The sequence below is a fragment of the Triticum aestivum genome, chromosome 2D (assembly GCF_018294505.1).
Source record: "Triticum aestivum cultivar Chinese Spring chromosome 2D, IWGSC CS RefSeq v2.1, whole genome shotgun sequence".
Taxonomy (NCBI): Eukaryota; Viridiplantae; Streptophyta; class Magnoliopsida; order Poales; family Poaceae; genus Triticum; species Triticum aestivum.
Genome location: NC_057799.1, coordinates 49279627 through 49297730, shown reverse-complemented (window position 1 = coordinate 49297730; position 18104 = coordinate 49279627). Strand labels below are relative to the sequence as shown.

The 18104-nt window shown below is 48.4% G+C and overlaps 1 protein-coding gene across 1 annotated transcript; it reads right to left on the bottom strand.

The window, feature by feature from the left end:
* Positions 1-313: 313 nt before the first annotated feature.
* LOC123048649 (transcription factor bHLH148) lies at positions 314-1431 on the bottom strand. The gene has a single exon (XM_044471704.1). It carries the CDS (start codon positions 1271-1273, stop codon positions 680-682), a length of 594 nt encoding a protein of 197 aa, XP_044327639.1. The 5' UTR covers positions 1274-1431; the 3' UTR covers positions 314-679.
* Between the last annotated feature and the right edge of the window lie 16673 nt (positions 1432-18104).

The following is an 18104-nucleotide window of genomic DNA, read 5'->3' as shown; positions in this document are numbered from 1 at the left end:
AAAAAAAAGCGCGGGCCCGGCCTCGGCCCGCCCCATGTGTGCCTGCCTCCGGGCCCCGCCGCGCAGAGGGGTCACGTGTTATTTAATCCTCCCACATGGGGAATTATCGCGTCGCCCGTTCGTCGTTACGGGCGGCCGGCCACCGTACAGTACAAAGCTCGATCCCGTTCGTCTCGATTAGGTCAAGGGAAAAGATTAAACAAATCTCGTGAACCTGTCATAGATTTAACATCGCACTTGTTCTTCTGACAAGAAATAAATAAATAAATTAACATTGCACTTTGCTTGTCAAACCAAAGCACTGGCACCAACATTGTCAAAGAAAACGGCGATCTCGTACGTGCTTGCTGATGAGAACACATCACTCCGAAAGATTGTACTGGAAATCTCTCTCGTGCATTTACGGATTTAGCTTAGCGGACACACACCCAAACCAAAACCAAAACGCTAACAAGAATCTACAAATGAACGGCTACTGTTTCTTCTTCTTCTTCTTCTTCCTAGCATGCACGCGGCCGGCCGGGTTGACAATCGCCGGCGTGGCGTGGCGTGTCGTCGATTCGTCGTCACACACTGGAGCGGCACGGCACGGGGAGGAAAATGTACATGCGCCGACGCGCGTCGCTGAGGCGAGGCAATTCGCGGGGGATCTTGGGGTTGTGGCGGCCGGATGGATGGATCACGGCGGCGGGGCGACGGCGGAGAGCGCCTGCGCGAGCGCGGCCATGGCGCGCACCTGCATCTCCAGCGCGGCGATGTAGTCGGACGCCTCGGACAGCAGCGCCGGGAACGGCAGCTTCCTGCACCCCGGCACCAGCCGCCCCAGCGTCTTCGCCTTCCTCGCCAGCGTCTGTGCCTGTGCCGAGGTCGAGCCGGAGGAGGACGCGCCGGGTGAAGCGGGCCGTGTTAGAGCAGGCGCCGGCGCAGGGGCCGGAGCGTGGAGGCGCACTCGGTGCACGCGGTGAGCGCGGCGAGAGGCGAGGATGGCGCGGCTCCAGCGGGAGCGGCCGCGGGCGGCGACGGCGAGCGCGCGGTCGGCCGCCTCGCGCACCTGGCGCGCCGGGGACGGGGACGGGGCGACGCCAGCCCCGGCGCGCACGAGGCGCAGCGCGTCGAGCAGCCTGGTGGAGTAGATCTCGTGCTCCCGCCGCGTCCGCCACTTGGGCGCCCTCTCCGCGTCGGCCTCCGTCCCCGCCTCGCCGCCGGCCCCGCGCTTGCGCTTGCGGTCCCTCTCGTCCGCCGCCGCCGACGCCGTGGTGGAGGAGGGCGCCATCGTGGCTTGCCGGGGGAGCGCGAGCTGAGAGGAGAGTTGGCTCTGTTGTTGCGCGCGCGCTGGCGCTCCCGTCTGGATGGACGACGGTTTCGCGAGTCACATGCAGGGGCTGGGTGGGATGAGTGGGATGGAGCTGCGCTGCCGCTGCCGGGATATATATAAAGCGAGGCGAGGGACGGAGTTAACTCGCGAGCGAGCAAGATTCCGGGCCGGTGGTTTTTATCTATCACTGGATGGATGTACTCTGCTCCCATTTGTTTTGTTTTGTTGTTTTCTTGTCCTCGCATGGGCGAGAGAAATCAACGGCCTACGTGGCCTCGCCTCCACCAGACTAATCCACGCACGGTCACCGGCCACCACCCCCACGTACGTAAACGACCGTAGGCGCTGCATGTAGACCGGCCTACGACGCGGGCGACGTGCGCATTTCCATCTCGTTTCGTTTTAATTGTTCTGCGGCGTACTGGGGCGTACGTTGATGGGGTTTTGCCGTGGTGCTCTCCGCCGGTGGGGGGTGACGGCGGAGGGTCGTACGTGAGCGAGGGAGGGAGGGAGTGAGCCGGGCCAGCGGGGCGGTGGGCATGATTAGGCGGCATGAGGCATAGCTTTCCTACATGCCATGTTCGGCCCCTCATGGGCGCTGCTAACATGGTGCCAGGGGTGCTCACATGCGCATGCGCCACCGTGTAGGCACGCACGCACGCACATTCTGCCCCTGCGGTGCTGTGCTACGCTACGCCACCTACTACCTCCGCTGTACTTTATCGTCCCATCATGCGGTACCTACGCTGTACATACGGTGCTGGTGTATACGTACGCCAGTGAACGCTCCACCGCAGAGAGAGAGAGAGAAAAGTCGCACTTTCCGCCAAAAGGTAATACAGTATAATACTCTACCTAGTGTAATAAGGTCAAAAGGAACGAAAAGCTCATGTCTTCCCCGCAACAACAAAAAAAACTCATGTTTGGCGATGGTGCAAAGTAGGTAAATCAAATGGTGGCTCAGTCAGTACGCAAAATAAAATAAAAATGGAGGTTCAGTCACGGCACAACAGTACTGCTTTGACAAAGTTACTGGTTTTTTTCCCCTTTCTATTTGAGCCCTGATTGGGGCTTCCACTCTAGCATAAATCAGCACTGTTGCTTTTCACAATTCAAAACTGGGTAAAGTTTTTTCTATCAAAAAAATTATGTTCAAAGTTATGACTTTCGGAATTCTTTTCTTTCTTACCACGCCGGACATCTAATTTCTAGTAAGGCCGTCCAGGAATTTTTCTACACCTCGTTGAATCATTTTGATAGATTCCCTCATTTCACCAACCAGTACTAAATAACAACCTAACAAGTGGGCGCAGATTTTTGGGACATGGTTGTAGGCGCACCCGCTAAAAACATTTAAATTTTTATGAATATAAAAAATAAGGCAATTTGGAAAACTTTCTTTTTTGCGAGCATGAGTGTTCTACTCGCTTGTAAAGTTTGGTGAAGAAATGACTTCCATGTTCTTCTGGGCAAAAAAATAAAATTTTAAATTTGAAAAACCTAGAAATTGTCGCTCAAATGGATGTACCTAGCACTAAAAAACGGCCAGATACATCCGTTTGAGCCACAATTAATATTGTACGGAGGGAGCATGCAGTTATTTTTTTTTGCACATAAGATCACGGAAGCCATTTCTTCTGAAAACTTTACAACTGACTATAACACTATACCGTGTTCATTACAAAAATGTTTCTTACATTCTTTATTATTTTTTAAATATCTTCTCAACGTGGGTGCGCGTAGACCCATGTTTCATAGGTCATTTCTCGCTAAAGAATCCCCTTCCTTTTGTCATTGTACTTTTCAAGCAAACTGATTTCTTTCTTCTCTGTGAGGGAAATTTCCATTCTGTCAAAAATTAATACTAAAGCACTGATAATAATAAATAAGGATAAGGCCGATCCTCAAAAATAAAATAAGGAGAAGGCCTTAAAAAATACTACTGTGTGGATAGGGTCAAAAGGAGAGGAGAGCTCCTGTTTGGGTACAGTGTGAAGTAGGTAAACCATATCATGGTTCGGCCACAGCACCCACCAATCCTGAAACGCTTCTTCTTCTATAATTTTGACACGTTCGAGTGGATTAGATTGGATAAAAAACCCTGATTAATTAGCCGAACGGTTACTTGCTTGGACTGGCTTACCATTTGACGCAGCACCTAACCTGATGGACTCACGGATAGAAAGTTAATCGCGCGCTCAGTGCCGACGCATGCAGCCGCGGCAGGAGCAACACGTTCTGTGTCTCGTGGCTCGCCAGTGCCCACGCACGAGCACCCTCGCTGCACTCGGCCACATGCACATGCACATGCCATGCTCAAAAACTAAGCAGCAACGGCGTCGTCTCGTCCATAACATCGACAGTGAGTTCAGAAATCAGAACGTTCACGGACCATGAATGAAGCATGCTGATTTCGACCACGTAAACATACGTGTGGGCACTGGCTTTGCGATGGGTAATGGCAGCTGAGGAATGTAACGCTCGCATGGGCCAAATCCAGATAGAACTAACTGTATGCATGTCATGGCAATGGCTCCTCTGCTCTGCTGCTGGCTCGACTGTTTTGGCCGCTGCAGGTTTTCCAGGCCGTTCAGGCTCAGAATGTGGCAGCCTGAATCCCTGCATTGCATGCATGCCTGCTCTCTCGTGTGCGTTGCGAGGTGGACAAGCGCTAATTTTATGGATGCCAGCGATGCCGCGCCAGGTGAATGAATGAATCAATACTGTGTATACGTACGGGCATTTACGCGTATGCCTCAGAAAGTCCAGAGCCAAACCTCCAGGCTCACCTCTGACTTCTGAGTTCTGACCGACGGCCTCAGCGGCTTAAATTGGAGGAGAATCTAGCCTGCCACCTCCCGAAATCGCCGTTATCTTATCCATCGATCTTTTCCCCTTTATTATGCGTCCCCAGTCGGTAATCGATCGTCTCCACGACGCTTGGCTCATGCCATGTGGGCGCACAGGTCCGGCGAGCGTGCGGAAGCAGTGCTCGGCTAACGATTTCGTTGTGCGGGCGAGGGCGCTAGCGAGCCGCTGGGGTCGACCTCCGGCTCCGGCGCCGACGCCGTCCGCTGCCGGTGGACGGTGGTGGAGCCTGGCATGCACATTGCAGAGCGGCATATGTATGATGGATGCCCCGGCGCATGGGCGGCCGGCCGGGCTCACGGCGCGCGCACGTTGCCCGGCAGGCGGACGCGAGGTGGGCGCGCGGGCACGGGCGGAAAGCCTGAAATGCTGGGCATTTTTCTACCACGAATCAGGTGGCCGGTCTGCTCGGCCACATGGCCGTTCCGATCCAGGCCCTGATTCAGCATGAGCGTATGAACCCTCCTGTTCCACGCATGCCGCGGTCGACATCGCCGTCGATCCCACAGTGCCACGACGAGTCTTCTTTTCCCCGATCATGGCCGCCAGTCGAAGGCGCAAACTGTCGCTGGATCGGGCGGCTGTTTGGCTTTTTTATCAGCAGAAGCTCTGCAGAGGGACGCGTAATGTCTGATGAGAGCGAGCCCATGTCAGCCGCCAGTACTTTAGCGGCTGATTAATTTAGATTGGTTGTTCCAGATTGGATTCTCGGTGCAGGCATGTGCGCGGCAATCACATGGGGCGATGGTGCGGAAAATAATGGTATTTTTTTGGTTGTAGGCTGGGCGTGACATTTGGCGCGGCAAAAGTCAAGAGGGGAGCACATAGGCGTCGTTCGTACGTACACATGCAGGCCACTACACTACATCTGCAATGCTGCTGGGATTATACTAGTGGCTGAATCAATCAGGCAGTCAGTGGGTCAGTCAGTCAGGTATCTTATGATTTGGACTAGGGGATTTGGTTGCATGCATGTCAACCGTTATGTGTATGTATGGATCCATATCCAATGCATCGTCCAACAACCAACGGAATTACAAGGAAGATGATACTGTTGGGACGGAAGCTCGTTCGACGATGCAGCAAATGTGGCACTGGTGTTTCTTGCGAGTTTCCTCTCCTGTTAGGGACGCAGGGGTTGAACTGCTTGATGGAGAGGATCATTGGTCGGAAACTGAAGTCGCTCCTGGATGACGAGGGACGCATACGCAGGTCGTAGATTTATTTACTTTAAGATACGTACTCAAATCTAACTGGGCTGCAGTGATTCGGTTTGTTTCTCGAGTATCAAATTTGTCGTGCTCATCCCTTTTTCCCCACGAAGAAAGAAAAGACGATCTACAGCCAAGTCCTTGGCGGCTCCCCTCCGCCATTGACCTCGATAGCCGGTGGTAAGGGGGTCATCGGATTCACACGTGTGAATCGTGCAACTTTAGATTTTAGGTCCTAATAGCTTAGGTTTTGGGTCATCCATCGTCTTGGCTTCGTCGACGGCAATGACGGCAATGAATAAGGAAGTTCCAGATCCTTCCCTCACGAGGCAATCGGTACTATGGTTAGGATGAATTTGGGAACCAGACTGTTCAAAGAAGGATGACGTGGCGGTGGCGGCATCCTCGCGGTGGACTTGTGTCCTCGGGCTTTGTCGTTGCAACAACCTTTGCTCTAGCGCCGGCATAGAGCTTGGGAGGTAGTATAGGAGCGGATGCAGAATGTGGTTTGCATTGGCGGTATCTGAAAGATGGTGGATTGTGTGCTGGGTACATGGCTGGCATATATGGTTTCCTTCTCCAACGTCTTAGTCGTGACAGGGCCAGATCTGGAGTTCTATGACGTGTTCAGGGTGTTGCGCTAGCTAGTCTGATTCTTTTAACGACAATGGGTTTGTCTTTAGTGAGACACCTTGGCTGTCCGTAAAGTTGCATATCATCGATGGAGCCGCGTCGAGCTCGGGTGAGGAGGTGATCCATCAATTTTTTTTTGGTGGCCCCGGAGGCTGGTGATGAGCGTTGATATCAAGCTCAAGAGATTCTTCGGTCTTCATTGTAATTTTCTTTCATGGCTGGTGTTTCTTCAAATGCTGGCAATTTGCTGTTTTTTCAGTTTTGTCAGATCGGTGTCTGATATAAGTGGGACACATATTATCATGCAATTTGTTTCTGTCGTGCTCGAATCAACAACTTGAAAAGAGTCCTCCTATATGACGCTCATTGCACTGTATAGTTGCGCTGACGCACACACATTCATCATAGACCCGCGGCTAAGGTTTCTGCGCAGGAGTACTAGAGATGCTCTAATAAGAATAAGGTCATTTTGACGGTTATTTTGGTTATAAGCTGGGCGTCGTTCGTACGTACACATGCAGACCACTACACTACATCTGCGGTGCTGCTGGGATTATACTAGTAGCTGAATCAATCAGACAGTCAGTGGGTCAGTCAGGTATCTTATGATTTGGATCAGGGGATTTGGTTGCATGCATGTCAACTGTGATGTGTGTGTATGTATGGATCCATATCCAATGCATCGTCCAACCACCAATGGTGTTGCAAGGAATATGATGCTGTTGGGACGGATGCTGGCTCGACGGTACGGCGATGTGGTGCCGGTGTTTCATGCGAGTTTCATCTGGGAGCAACTACAATAGAATCTAGACTTGTGTTAGAAGAATAGGAAAAACTAATATGGGCCGTCGAATCGAACATGAATGGTACAGATTTTGATGGAGTCACCCCAGGCCACTTAATGTACATTTTATGAAAACCCCCCTGAAACTGGTTAGGCATAGAATTTGACTTTCACAGTATCCACCTCACCTTTCTTATATCCCATCGTTTTGTCCTTAATAAATAAAATTTTCAAATCCTCACTGCGTTGATGCCTCCTCTATGCACATAGCCTAGTAGCTTCTACTACATCACTAAGAGCATCTCCAACAGAAGCACTATATAAGCGACGCGCGGTATAAAAACTGCTTTTAGCGCACGAGGACCCGATTTGGAGTCTCCAGCAGCCGCACAAAAAGCGCGCGCGCTATAACTAGTGCAGCACGCGCAGCATATTTAGTGCGTCCGGTCGCGCGCGCTGCAAACTCCGGGCTGCTGCAGATGGGACCGCTTGATTGGGACCGCTGGACTCGCGCGTGCAACATATTTTGCAGCGCTTGTTGGAGCAAACGTTTTCTAGCGCCCTAAAAAAACTACTTGCACGCCGTGAACCCATTTTTTTAGCGGCGCGCATTGGGCGGCTGTTGAAGATGCTCTAATTATACAAGGAAACTGGAAACATTGGTCAACAAAAGTTATCTCAATATCTATCACACAGATATTGTGTACGTGAGAAAACTTGAGCCATCCCCTTAACTACATCTCAAACTGGACCATTCAGGGCACAAACATTTGAGTACACGTCAAGCTGTCTGAGGAAGAAATATTTAAGTACATGTCAAACTGAGCAATCTCATGTATAAATTTGAGTACATGTCAAACTGGGTCATTGAGGGAGTCCTGGACTAAGGGGTCCTCGGGCGTCCGGCCTGTTAGCCATGGGCCAGACTGATGGGCTGCGAAGATATGAAGACCGAAGGCTCCACCCGTGTCCGGATGGGACTCTCCTTGGCGTGGAAGGCAAGCTTGGCGACCAAATATAAAGATTCCTTCCTCTGTAACCGACCTTATATAACCCTAGATCTCTCCGGTGTCTATATAAACCGGTGGGCTTAGTCCGGATGAGGAGACTCATAACCATAGTCATACAGGCCAGACCTCTAGGGTTTAGCCATTACGATCTCGTGGTAGATCAACTCTTGTAATACTCATATTCATTAAGATCAATCAAGCAGGAAGTAGGGTATTACCTCCATAGAGAGGGCCCGAACCTGGGTAAACATTGTGTCCCCCGTCTCCTGTTACCATCGATCCTAGACGCACAGTTCGGGACACCCTACCCGAGATCCGCCGGTTTTGACACCGACATTGGTGCTTTCATTGAGAGTTCCACTATGCCGTCGTCAAGAGGTTTGATGGCCCCTTCGATCACCTACAACAATGATGTCCAAGGGGAAGTCTTCCTCCCCGGACAGATCTTCGTATTCGGCGGCTTCGCACTGCGGGCCAACTCGCTTGGCCATCTGGAGCAGATCAAAAACTACGCCCCTGGCCGTTAGGTCAGATTTGGGAATTTGAATTACGTCACAGACATCCGCGGAGACTCGATCTTCGACGGATTCGAGACTGCGGCGACCGCTCCCTGTCAGCTCGATGAACATGACTTAAATCTGTCATCGGACCACATCCAGGAGATAGCTCCTATAACCACTCTGACCTTAGATCCGGAGCAGATCGCGCCATCCGAGGACGGGAAGCTCAACCCCACCACAGAGGCCACAGATTCCGCGGCGTTGGAGCCGCACATAGACTTAGCCTTGTGTAATATCTGTGTCACCGGGACTCCGGACTCGTTTCCGGCTATAAGTTCCGAATCATATGCGTCCGCGGACGCCGAGCTTGATCGGTTGTCGATCTTCGAATTCAGCGTCGCAGACATCTTTCGGCACTCGCCTTTTGGCGATGTGCTAAACTCATTAAAAAATCTGTCCTTGGCAGGAGACTCACGGCCGAATTATGTCCGGTTTGAACTGGAGGCTGATGACGGAGAATTTTGCTTCCCACCCACCACCCACTTCATAGCCACTGTCGAGGATTTAACCGACACGCTCGATTACGACTCCGAAGACATCGACGGTATGGACGACGATGCCGGAGAAGAGAAGGCCCAAGCCACGCCGTTCACCGGAAGATGGACGGCCACTTCCTCATATGACGTATACATGGTGGATACGCCAAAAGATAATAGCGGCGATGACAAGGAAAACCCAGTGGAGGATGACCCCCCTAAGACACAGCCAAAGCGCCGGCGTCAGCGGCGCCACTCTAAATCGCACCGCAGAGGCAGCAATACCGGCACAGGAGACGACAACACTCCGGACGGTGCCGAAGACATAGAAGACCACGACGAACAAACTGCCGAACAGGACAATCAGGAAGATGGGCAAGTCAGCCCTGATGAACATGCCATAAACGAAGACTCGGAGGACGGTAGTTATCATCCGCTCTCCGAGGAGGAGGCGATCCGCTCTCCGAGGAGGAGGCGAGCCTCGGCAACGAAGACATTATCGTGCCCGAGGAACCCCTCGAGCAGGAGCGCTTTAAGCGCCAGCTAATAGCCACTGCAAGGAGCCTGAAAAAAAGCAGCAGCAGCTTCAAGCTGATCAAGATCTGCTCAACGATAGATGGACTGATGTCCTGGCAGCCAAAGAATACGGCCTTAAGCGCCCAGCCAAAAGTTACCCGCAACGTAAATTGCTACCTCAATTCGATGATGAGGCGTTTGAAGGAAATATGCCCTAGAGGCAATAATAAAGTTATTATTTATTTCCTTATATCATGATCAATGTTTATTATTCATGCTAGAATTGTATTAACCGGAAACATAATACTTGTGTGAATACATAGACAAACAGAGTGTCACTAGTATGCCTCTACTTGACTAGCTCATTGATCAAAGATGGTTATGTTTCCTAGCCATTGACATGAGTTGTCATTTGATTAACGGGATCACATCATTAGAAGAATGATGTGATTGACTTGACCCATTCCGTTAGCTTGGCACTCGATCGTTTAGTATATTGCTATTGCTTTCTTCATGACTTATACATGTTCCTATGACTATGAGATTATGCAACTCCCGTTTACCGGAGGAACACGTTGTGTGCGACCAAACGTCACAACGTAACTGGGTGATTATAAAGGTGCTCTATAGGTGTCTCCGAAGGTAATTGTTGGGTTGGCGTATTTCGAGATTAGGATTTGTCACTCCGATTGTCGGAGAGGTATCTCTGGGCCCACTCGGTAATGCACATCACTTAAGCCTTGCAAGCATTGCAACCAATGAGTTAGTTGCGGGATGATGTATTACAGAACGAGTAAAGAGACTTGCCGGTAACGAGATTGAACTAGGTATTGAGATACCGACGATCGAATCTCGGGCAAGTAACATATCGATGACAAAGGGAACAACGTATGTTGTTATGCGGTTTGACCGATAAAGATCTTCGTAGAATATGTGGGAGCCAATATGAGCATCCAGGTTCCGCTATTGGTTATTGACCGGAGACGTGTCTCGGTCATGTCTACATAATTCTCGAACCCGTAGGGTCCGCACGCTTAAAGTTTCGATGACGGTTATATTATGAGTTTATGAGTTTTGATGTACCGAAGGTTGTTCGGAGTCCCGGATGTGATCACGGACATGACGAGGTGTCTCGAAATGGTCGAGACATGAAGATTGATATATTGGAAGCCTATATTTGGATATCGGAAGTGTTCCGGGTGAATTTGGGATTTTACCGGAGTACCGGAGGGGTTACCGGAACCCCCCGGGGGTTTAATGGGCCATAGTGGGCCTTAGTGGAGAACAGAGGGGCGTCCAGGGCAGGCCGCGCGCCCCCTCCCCCTCTAGTCCGAATTGGACAAGGAGGGGGGGGGGGCGGCGCCCCCTTTCCTTCTTCTCCTCCTCCTTCTTTCCCCCTTCTCCTAATCCAACAAGGAAGGGAGGGAGTCCTACTCCCGGTGGGAGTAGGACTCCTCCTGGCGCGCCTCCTCTTGGCCGGCCGCACCTCCCCCCTTGCTCCTTTATATACGGGGGCAGGGGGCACCCTAGAGACAACAATTGATCTGTTGATCTTTTAGCTGTGTGCGGTGCCCCCCTCCACCATAGTCCACCTCGATAATACTGTAGCGGTGCTTAGGCGAAGCCCTGCGTCGGTAGAACATCATCATCGTCACCACGCCGTCGTGCTGACGAAGCTCTCCCTGAACACTCGGCTGGATCGGAGTTCAAGGGACGTCATCGGGCTGAACGTGTGCTGAACTCGGAGGTGCCGTGCGTTCGGTACTTGATCGGTCGGATCGTGAAGACGTATGACTACATCAACCACGTTGTGCTAACGCTTCCGCTTTCGGTCTACGAGGGTACATGGACACACTCTCCCCTCTCGTTGTTATGCATCACCATGATCCTGTGTGTGCGTAGGAATTTTTTTGAAATTACTACGTTCCCCAACAGTGGCATCCGAGACTGGTTTTATGCGTAGATGTCATATGCACGAGTAGAACACAAGTGAGTTGTGGGCGATATAAGTCACACTGCTTACCAGCATGTCATACTTTGGTTCAGCGGTATTGTTGGATGAAGCGGCCCGGACCGACATTACGCGTACGCTTACGCGAGACTGGTTCTACCGACGTGCTTTGCACATAGGTGGCTGGCGGGTGTCAGTTTCTCCAACTTTAGTTGAACCGAGTGTGGCTACGCCCGGTCCTTGCGAAGGTTAAAACAACACCAACTTGACAAACTATCGTTGTGGTTTTGATGCATAGGTAAGAACGGTTCTTGCTCAGCCCGTAGCAGCCATGTAAAACTTGCAACAACAAAGTAGAGGACGTCTAACTTGTTTTTGCAGGGCATGTTATGATGTGATATGGTCAAGGCATGATGCTATATTTTATTGTATGAGATGATCATGTTTTGTAACCGAGTTATCGGCAACTGGCAGGAGCCATATGGTTGTCGCTTTATTGTATGCAATGAAATCGCCCTGTAATGCTTTACTTTATCACTAAGGGGTAGCGATAGTCGTGGAAGCATAAAATTGGCGAGACGACAACGATGCTACGATGGAGATCAAGGTGTCGCGCCAGTGACGATGGTGATCATGACGGTGCTTCGGAGATGGAGATCACAAGCACAAGATGATGATGGCCATATCATATCATTTATATTGATTGTATGTGATGTTTATCTTTTATGCATATTGTCTTGCTTTGATTGACGGTAGCATTATAAGATGATCTCTCACTAAATTTCAAGATAAAAGTGTTCTCCCTGAGTATGCACCGTTTCCAAAGGTCGTCGTGCCCAGACACCACGTGATGATCGGGTGTGATAAGCTCTACGTCCATCTACAATGGGTGCAAGCCAGTTTTGCACACGCAGAATACTCAGGTTAAACTTGACGAGCCTAGCATATGCAGATATGGCCTCGGAACACTGAGACCGAAAGGTCGAGCGTGAATCATATAGTAGATATGATCAACATAGTGATGTTCACCATTGAAAGCTACTCCATTTCACGTGATGATCGGTTATGGTTTAGTTGATATGGATCACGTGATCACTTAGAGGATTAGAGGGATGTCTATCTAAGTGGGAGTTCTTAAGTAATATGATTAATTGAACTTAAATTTATCATGAACTTAGTACCTGATAGTATCTTGTTTGTCTATGTTGATTGTAGATAGATGGCCCGTGCTGTTGTTCCGTTGAATTTTAATGCGTTCCTTGAGAAAGCAAAGTTGAAAGATGATGGTAGCAATTACACGGACTGGGTCCATAACTTGAGGATTATCCTCATTGCTGCACAGAAGAATTACGTCCTGGAAGCACCGCTAGGTGCCAAACCTGCTGCAGGAGCAACACCAGATGTTATGAATGTCTGGCAGAGCAAAGCTGATGACTACTCGATAGTTCAGTGTGCCATGCTTTACGGCTTAGAACCGGGACTTCAACGTCGTTTTGAACGTCATGGAGCATATGAGATGTTCCAGGAGTTGAAGTTAATATTTCAAGCAAATGCCCGGATTGAGAGATATGAAGTCTCCAATAAGTTCTACAGCTACAAGATGGAGGGGAATAGTTCTGTCAGTGAGCATATACTCAGAATGTCTGGGTATAACAATCACTTGATTCAACTGGGAGTTAATTTTCCGGATGATAGCGTCATTCACAGAATTCTTCAATCACTGCCACCAAGCTACAAGAGCTTCGTGATGAACTATAACATGCAAGGGATAGATAAGACGATTCCCGAGCTCTTCGCAATGCTAAAGGCTGCGGAGGTAGAAATCAAGAAGGAGCATCAAGTGTTGATGGTCAATAAGACCACCAGTTTCAAGAAAATGGGCAAAGGGAAGAAGAAGGGGAACTTCAAGAAGAACAGCAAACAAGTTGCTACTCAAGAGAAGAAACCCAAGTCTGGACCTAAGCCTAAGACTTAGTGCTTCTACTGCAAGCAGACTGGTCACTGGAAGCGGAACCGCCCCAAGTATTTGGCGGATAAGAAGGATGGCAATGTGAACAAAGGTATATGTGATATACATGTTATTGATGTGTACCTTACCAGAGCTCGCAGTAGCACCTGGGTATTTGATACTGGTTCTGTTGCTAATATTTGCAACTCGAAACAGGGACTACAGATTAAGCAGACACTGGCTAAGGACGAGGTGACGATGCGCGTGGGAAATGGTTCCAAAGTTGATGTGATCGCCGTTGGCACGCTACCTCTACATCTACCTTCGGGATTAGTATTAGACCTAAATAATTGTTATTTGGTGCCAGCGTTGAGCATGAACATTATATCTGGATCTTGTTTGATGCGAGACGGTTATTCATTTAAATCAGAGAATAATGGTTGTTCTATTTATATGAGTAATATATTTTATGGTCATGCACCCTTGAAGAGTGGTCTATTTTTGATGAATCTCGATAGTAGTGATACACATATTCATAATGTTGAAGCCAAAAGATGCAGAGCTGATAATGATTGTGCAACTTATTTGTGGCACTGCCGTTTGGGTCATATTGGTGTAAAGCACATGAAGAAACTCCATACTGATGGACTTTTGGAATCACTTGATTATGAATCACTTGGTACTTGCGAACCATGCCTCATGGGCAAGATGACTAAAACGTCGTTCTCTGGAACTATGGAGCGAGCAACTGATTTGTTGGAGATCATACATACTGATGTATGTGGTCCAATGAATGTTGAGGCTCGCGGCGGGTATCGTTATTTTCTCACCTTCACAGATGATTTGAGCAGATATGGTATATCTACTTAATGAAACATAAGTCTGAAACATTTGAAAAGTTCAAAAAATTTCAGAGTGAAGTTGAAAATCATCGTAACAAGAAAATAAAGTTTCTACGATCTGATCGTGGAGGAGAATATTTGAGTTACGAGTTTGGTCTACATTTGAAACAATGCGGAATAGTTTCACAACTCACGCCACCCGGAACACCACAACGCAATGGTGTGTCCGAACGTCGTAATCGTACTTTACTAGATATGGTGCGATCTATGATGTCTCTTACTGATTTACCGCTATCATTTTGGGGCTATGCTTTAGAGACGACCGCATTCACGTTAAATAGGGCACCATCAAAATCCGTTGAGACAACGCCTTATGAACTATGGTTTGGCAAGAAACCAAAGTTGTCGTTTCTTAAAGTTTGGGGCTACGATGCTTATGTGAAAAAGCTTCAACCTGATAAGCTCGAACCCAAATCGGATAAATGTGTCTTCATAGGATACCCAAAGGAAACTGTTGGGTACACCTTCTATCACAGATCCGAAGGCAAGACATTCGTTGCCAAGAATGGATCCTTTCTAGAGAAGGAGTTTCTCTCAAAAGAAGTGAGTGGGAGGAAAGTAGAACTTGATGAGGTAATAGTACCTGCTCCCTTATTGGAAAGTAGTTCATCACAGAAACCGGTTCCTGTGACGTCTACACCAATTAGTGAGGAAGTTAATGATGATGATCATGAAATTTCAGATCAAGTTGTTACTGAACCTCGTAGGTCAACCAGAGTAAGATCCACACCAGAGTGGTACGGTAATCCTATTCTGGAGGTTATGTTACCAGACCATGACGAACCTACAAACTATGAAGAAGCGATGGTGAGCCCAGATTCCGCAAAATGGCTTGAGGCCATGAAATCTGAGATGGGATCCATGTATGAGAACAAAGTGTAGGAGATATGCCCTAGAGGCAATAATAAATGTTATTGATTATCTCCCTGTTCATAATTATGTTTATGTTCCATGCTATAACTGCTGTGGTTCCCGAGCCCGTATATCCATAAAGGCTCTGGGGAGAACCCATATGCACGTGTGGAATAATAAACGGTAAAATGTATTCCTAGTCGTGCCTCTAAGACTAGCTCAAGTGTTGCATGATGATTATGTTTTCCCAATCATGGGGATGTCTATGCCAAGCAACTTTGAGGGCACAATGTCAGGAAGGACATTTGTGTTGAATCGACCCGAATTGATGTTATGCTATGAGATACATTCGTCACAAGTTAATGGTTTATAACACATAGATAGTTAATGTTTGCATAATTCCTTAGACCATGAGAGTATCGAGTTTCTTCATGCTTGCTTCATGAACTTTGGGGTTTGTTAAACGTCATCCGTAACTCGATGGCTATTACGGCGGCTTACGGGTTCATGGGAAAGTATGTTAAGTAACTTGATAGCTCGAGATTGGGATTTTCTCCTCCGACGATGGAGAGATATACTCGGGCCCTCTCGGTGTTACGGTGTCCATCATCGTCTGGCCAGACACTTTGTGATTTGATCACGGGGATGCCGGAACACGAAACGAGAAAAGAGAACAAAACCGGTAACGAGGTAACTTGCATAGTGGACAAAGTGTTGGCCCACGGGGATGCAATAAATCTCACCTCAGGTGTTTGTGATATATCGTGAAGCAACAGGAATAGCTCACCTCAACTGGAGGTTCACTCGAATATTCATTCGTGTGGGTATAGGGGTCAATATGGGTGTCCATGGCTCCGATGTTGATCATTGATCGGAAGGGGTTCCAGGTCATGTCTATACTTCACCGAACCTATAGGGTCACACGCTTAAGGGTCATCTATCTGCTGAATACTAGACAGGGAGTCTGAGAGAAAATCACCGAAAAAGTTTCGGACACCGAAATGTTTCGGACAGCGGAATCGTACCGCAGAGAGAGGTCACCGGATGAGTTTCGGTGAAACCGAAAAAGTTGTTTAGGGGTATGCCATTAAGTCAAAATGGTTTCGGCACATGCCTGATAATTCTTGGAGGGTGCCAGAATCATTCTGGAAACTTTTTGGAATTTTCAGAAATAAAAACCGAAAATGTTTCGGAGCTGCCGGTACCGCTTTGGCTGTTTTTCGCAGATGAAATTCACTAATCTGAAATTGTTTCAGAATGAATCCAAAATCATTTTAGTGGGCACTGGAATTATTCTAAGACCCACAGAAATATTTTCGGATTTAGTGGACGCGAAAAATTGTCTTCAGTGAAAACGCATTCTTGTTTGCTTTTCGCAAATGAAAATCACTAAACCGAAATTGTTTCGGAACGTGTTGAAAATTATTTTAGTGGGTATTGGAAATGTTCTGAGCCCACATAAATATTTTCAGTTCGAACGGACGCTGAAAAATGTCGTCATGAATAGTGAAAGTGCTTTTTGCTTGGCTTCTTGGAGAAGCCACCTTGAGGGCCTTTTTGGTATTTCCCCCCTTGGCTTCTTGGAGAAGCCACCCTTGGGCTTGGCCTATAAATAGGGGTGGAGGGGGCTGCCTAAAGGATCATCCCTTCTCACATACAAGTGCCATGCATGATCTGGCTTCTCTCTCCCTCCCAGCGAAATAGTTTTGTAGAGCCGAAAGGCTGTCTGGGTTCCGGTGGGAACTAGTTCTGGACGGCGAAGCCCTGCCGGATAGATGACACCGTATGTGTGCAACTCTGTAGAGAGATCGTAGTTTCGGTCTTAGTTCGTGAGTGCCTCCCGAAGGGTTGTCCGTGTGACCGTCCGAGTTTCGAAGGTCCTCCCGAAGGGCTGTCCGAGTGACCATTCGAGTTTCGAAGGTCCTCCCGAAGGGCTGTCCGCGACACCGTCCGGGGGGCTGTTCGACCGCCTCTCGGAGGGCTGTCTGAGGAGCAGATGAGGGTATACATCCTCGCGGTTGGGAGGTTGTAAATCCTAGCTGCGGGGATCTGCACCGCCGATCGTCATCGACTCTACTTCCCGCTGCGAGTCGGTAACGAAAAAGATCAAACCTTGTATGCAGTCTCCATAGTGGTCCTGGGCTGGTGCGTAGGTCGGAATTTTTTTGTTTTCTGCTGCGTTACCCTACACAAAGTATGGACTTTGGTTGACTTGCCCGATGATCGGCAAGCCATAGAGAATAAATGGATCTTCAAGAAGAAGACCGACGCTGACGGTAATGTTACTGTCTATAAAGCTCGACTTGTTGCAAAAGGTTTTCGACAAGTTCAAGGGATTGACTACGATGAGACCTTCTCACCCGTAGCGATGCTTAAGTCTGTTCGAATCATGTTAGCAATTGCCGCATTTTATGATTATGAAATTTGGCAAATGAATGTAAAAACCGCATTCCTGAATGGATTTCTGGAAGAAGAGTTGTATATGATGCAACCAGAAGGTTTTGTCAATCCAAAGGGAGCTAACAAAGTGTGCAAGCTCCAGCGATCCATTTATGGACTGGTGCAAGCCTCTCGGAGTTGGAATAAACGCTTTTATACAGACTTTTGGAGAAGCCTGTATTTACAAGAAAGTGAGTGGGAGCTCTGTAGCATTTCTGATATTATATGTGGATGACATATTGTTGATTGGAAATGATATAGAATTTCTGGATAACATAAAGGGATATTTGAATAAGAGTTTTTCAATGAAAGACCTCGGTGAAGCTGCTTATATATTGGGCATTAAGATCTATAGAGATAGATCAAGACGCTTAATTGGACTTTCACAAAGCACATACCTTGACAAAGTTTTGAAGAAGTTCAAAATGTATCGAGCAAAGAAAGTGTTCTTACCTGTGTTACAAGGTGTGAAGTTGAGTAAGACTCAATGCCCGACCACTGCAGAAGATAGAGAGAAAATGAAAGATGTTCCCTATGCTTCAGCCATAGGCTCTATCATGTATGCAATGCTGTGTACCAGACCTGATGTGTGCCTTGCTATTAGCTTAGCAGGGAGGTACCAAAGTAATCCAGGAGTGG

Coding starts and splice junctions, on each gene's coding strand:
- LOC123048649 (XM_044471704.1), bottom strand. CDS start 1,273: ATGGCGCCCTCCTCCACCACGGCGTCGGCGGCGGCGGACGAGAGGGAC.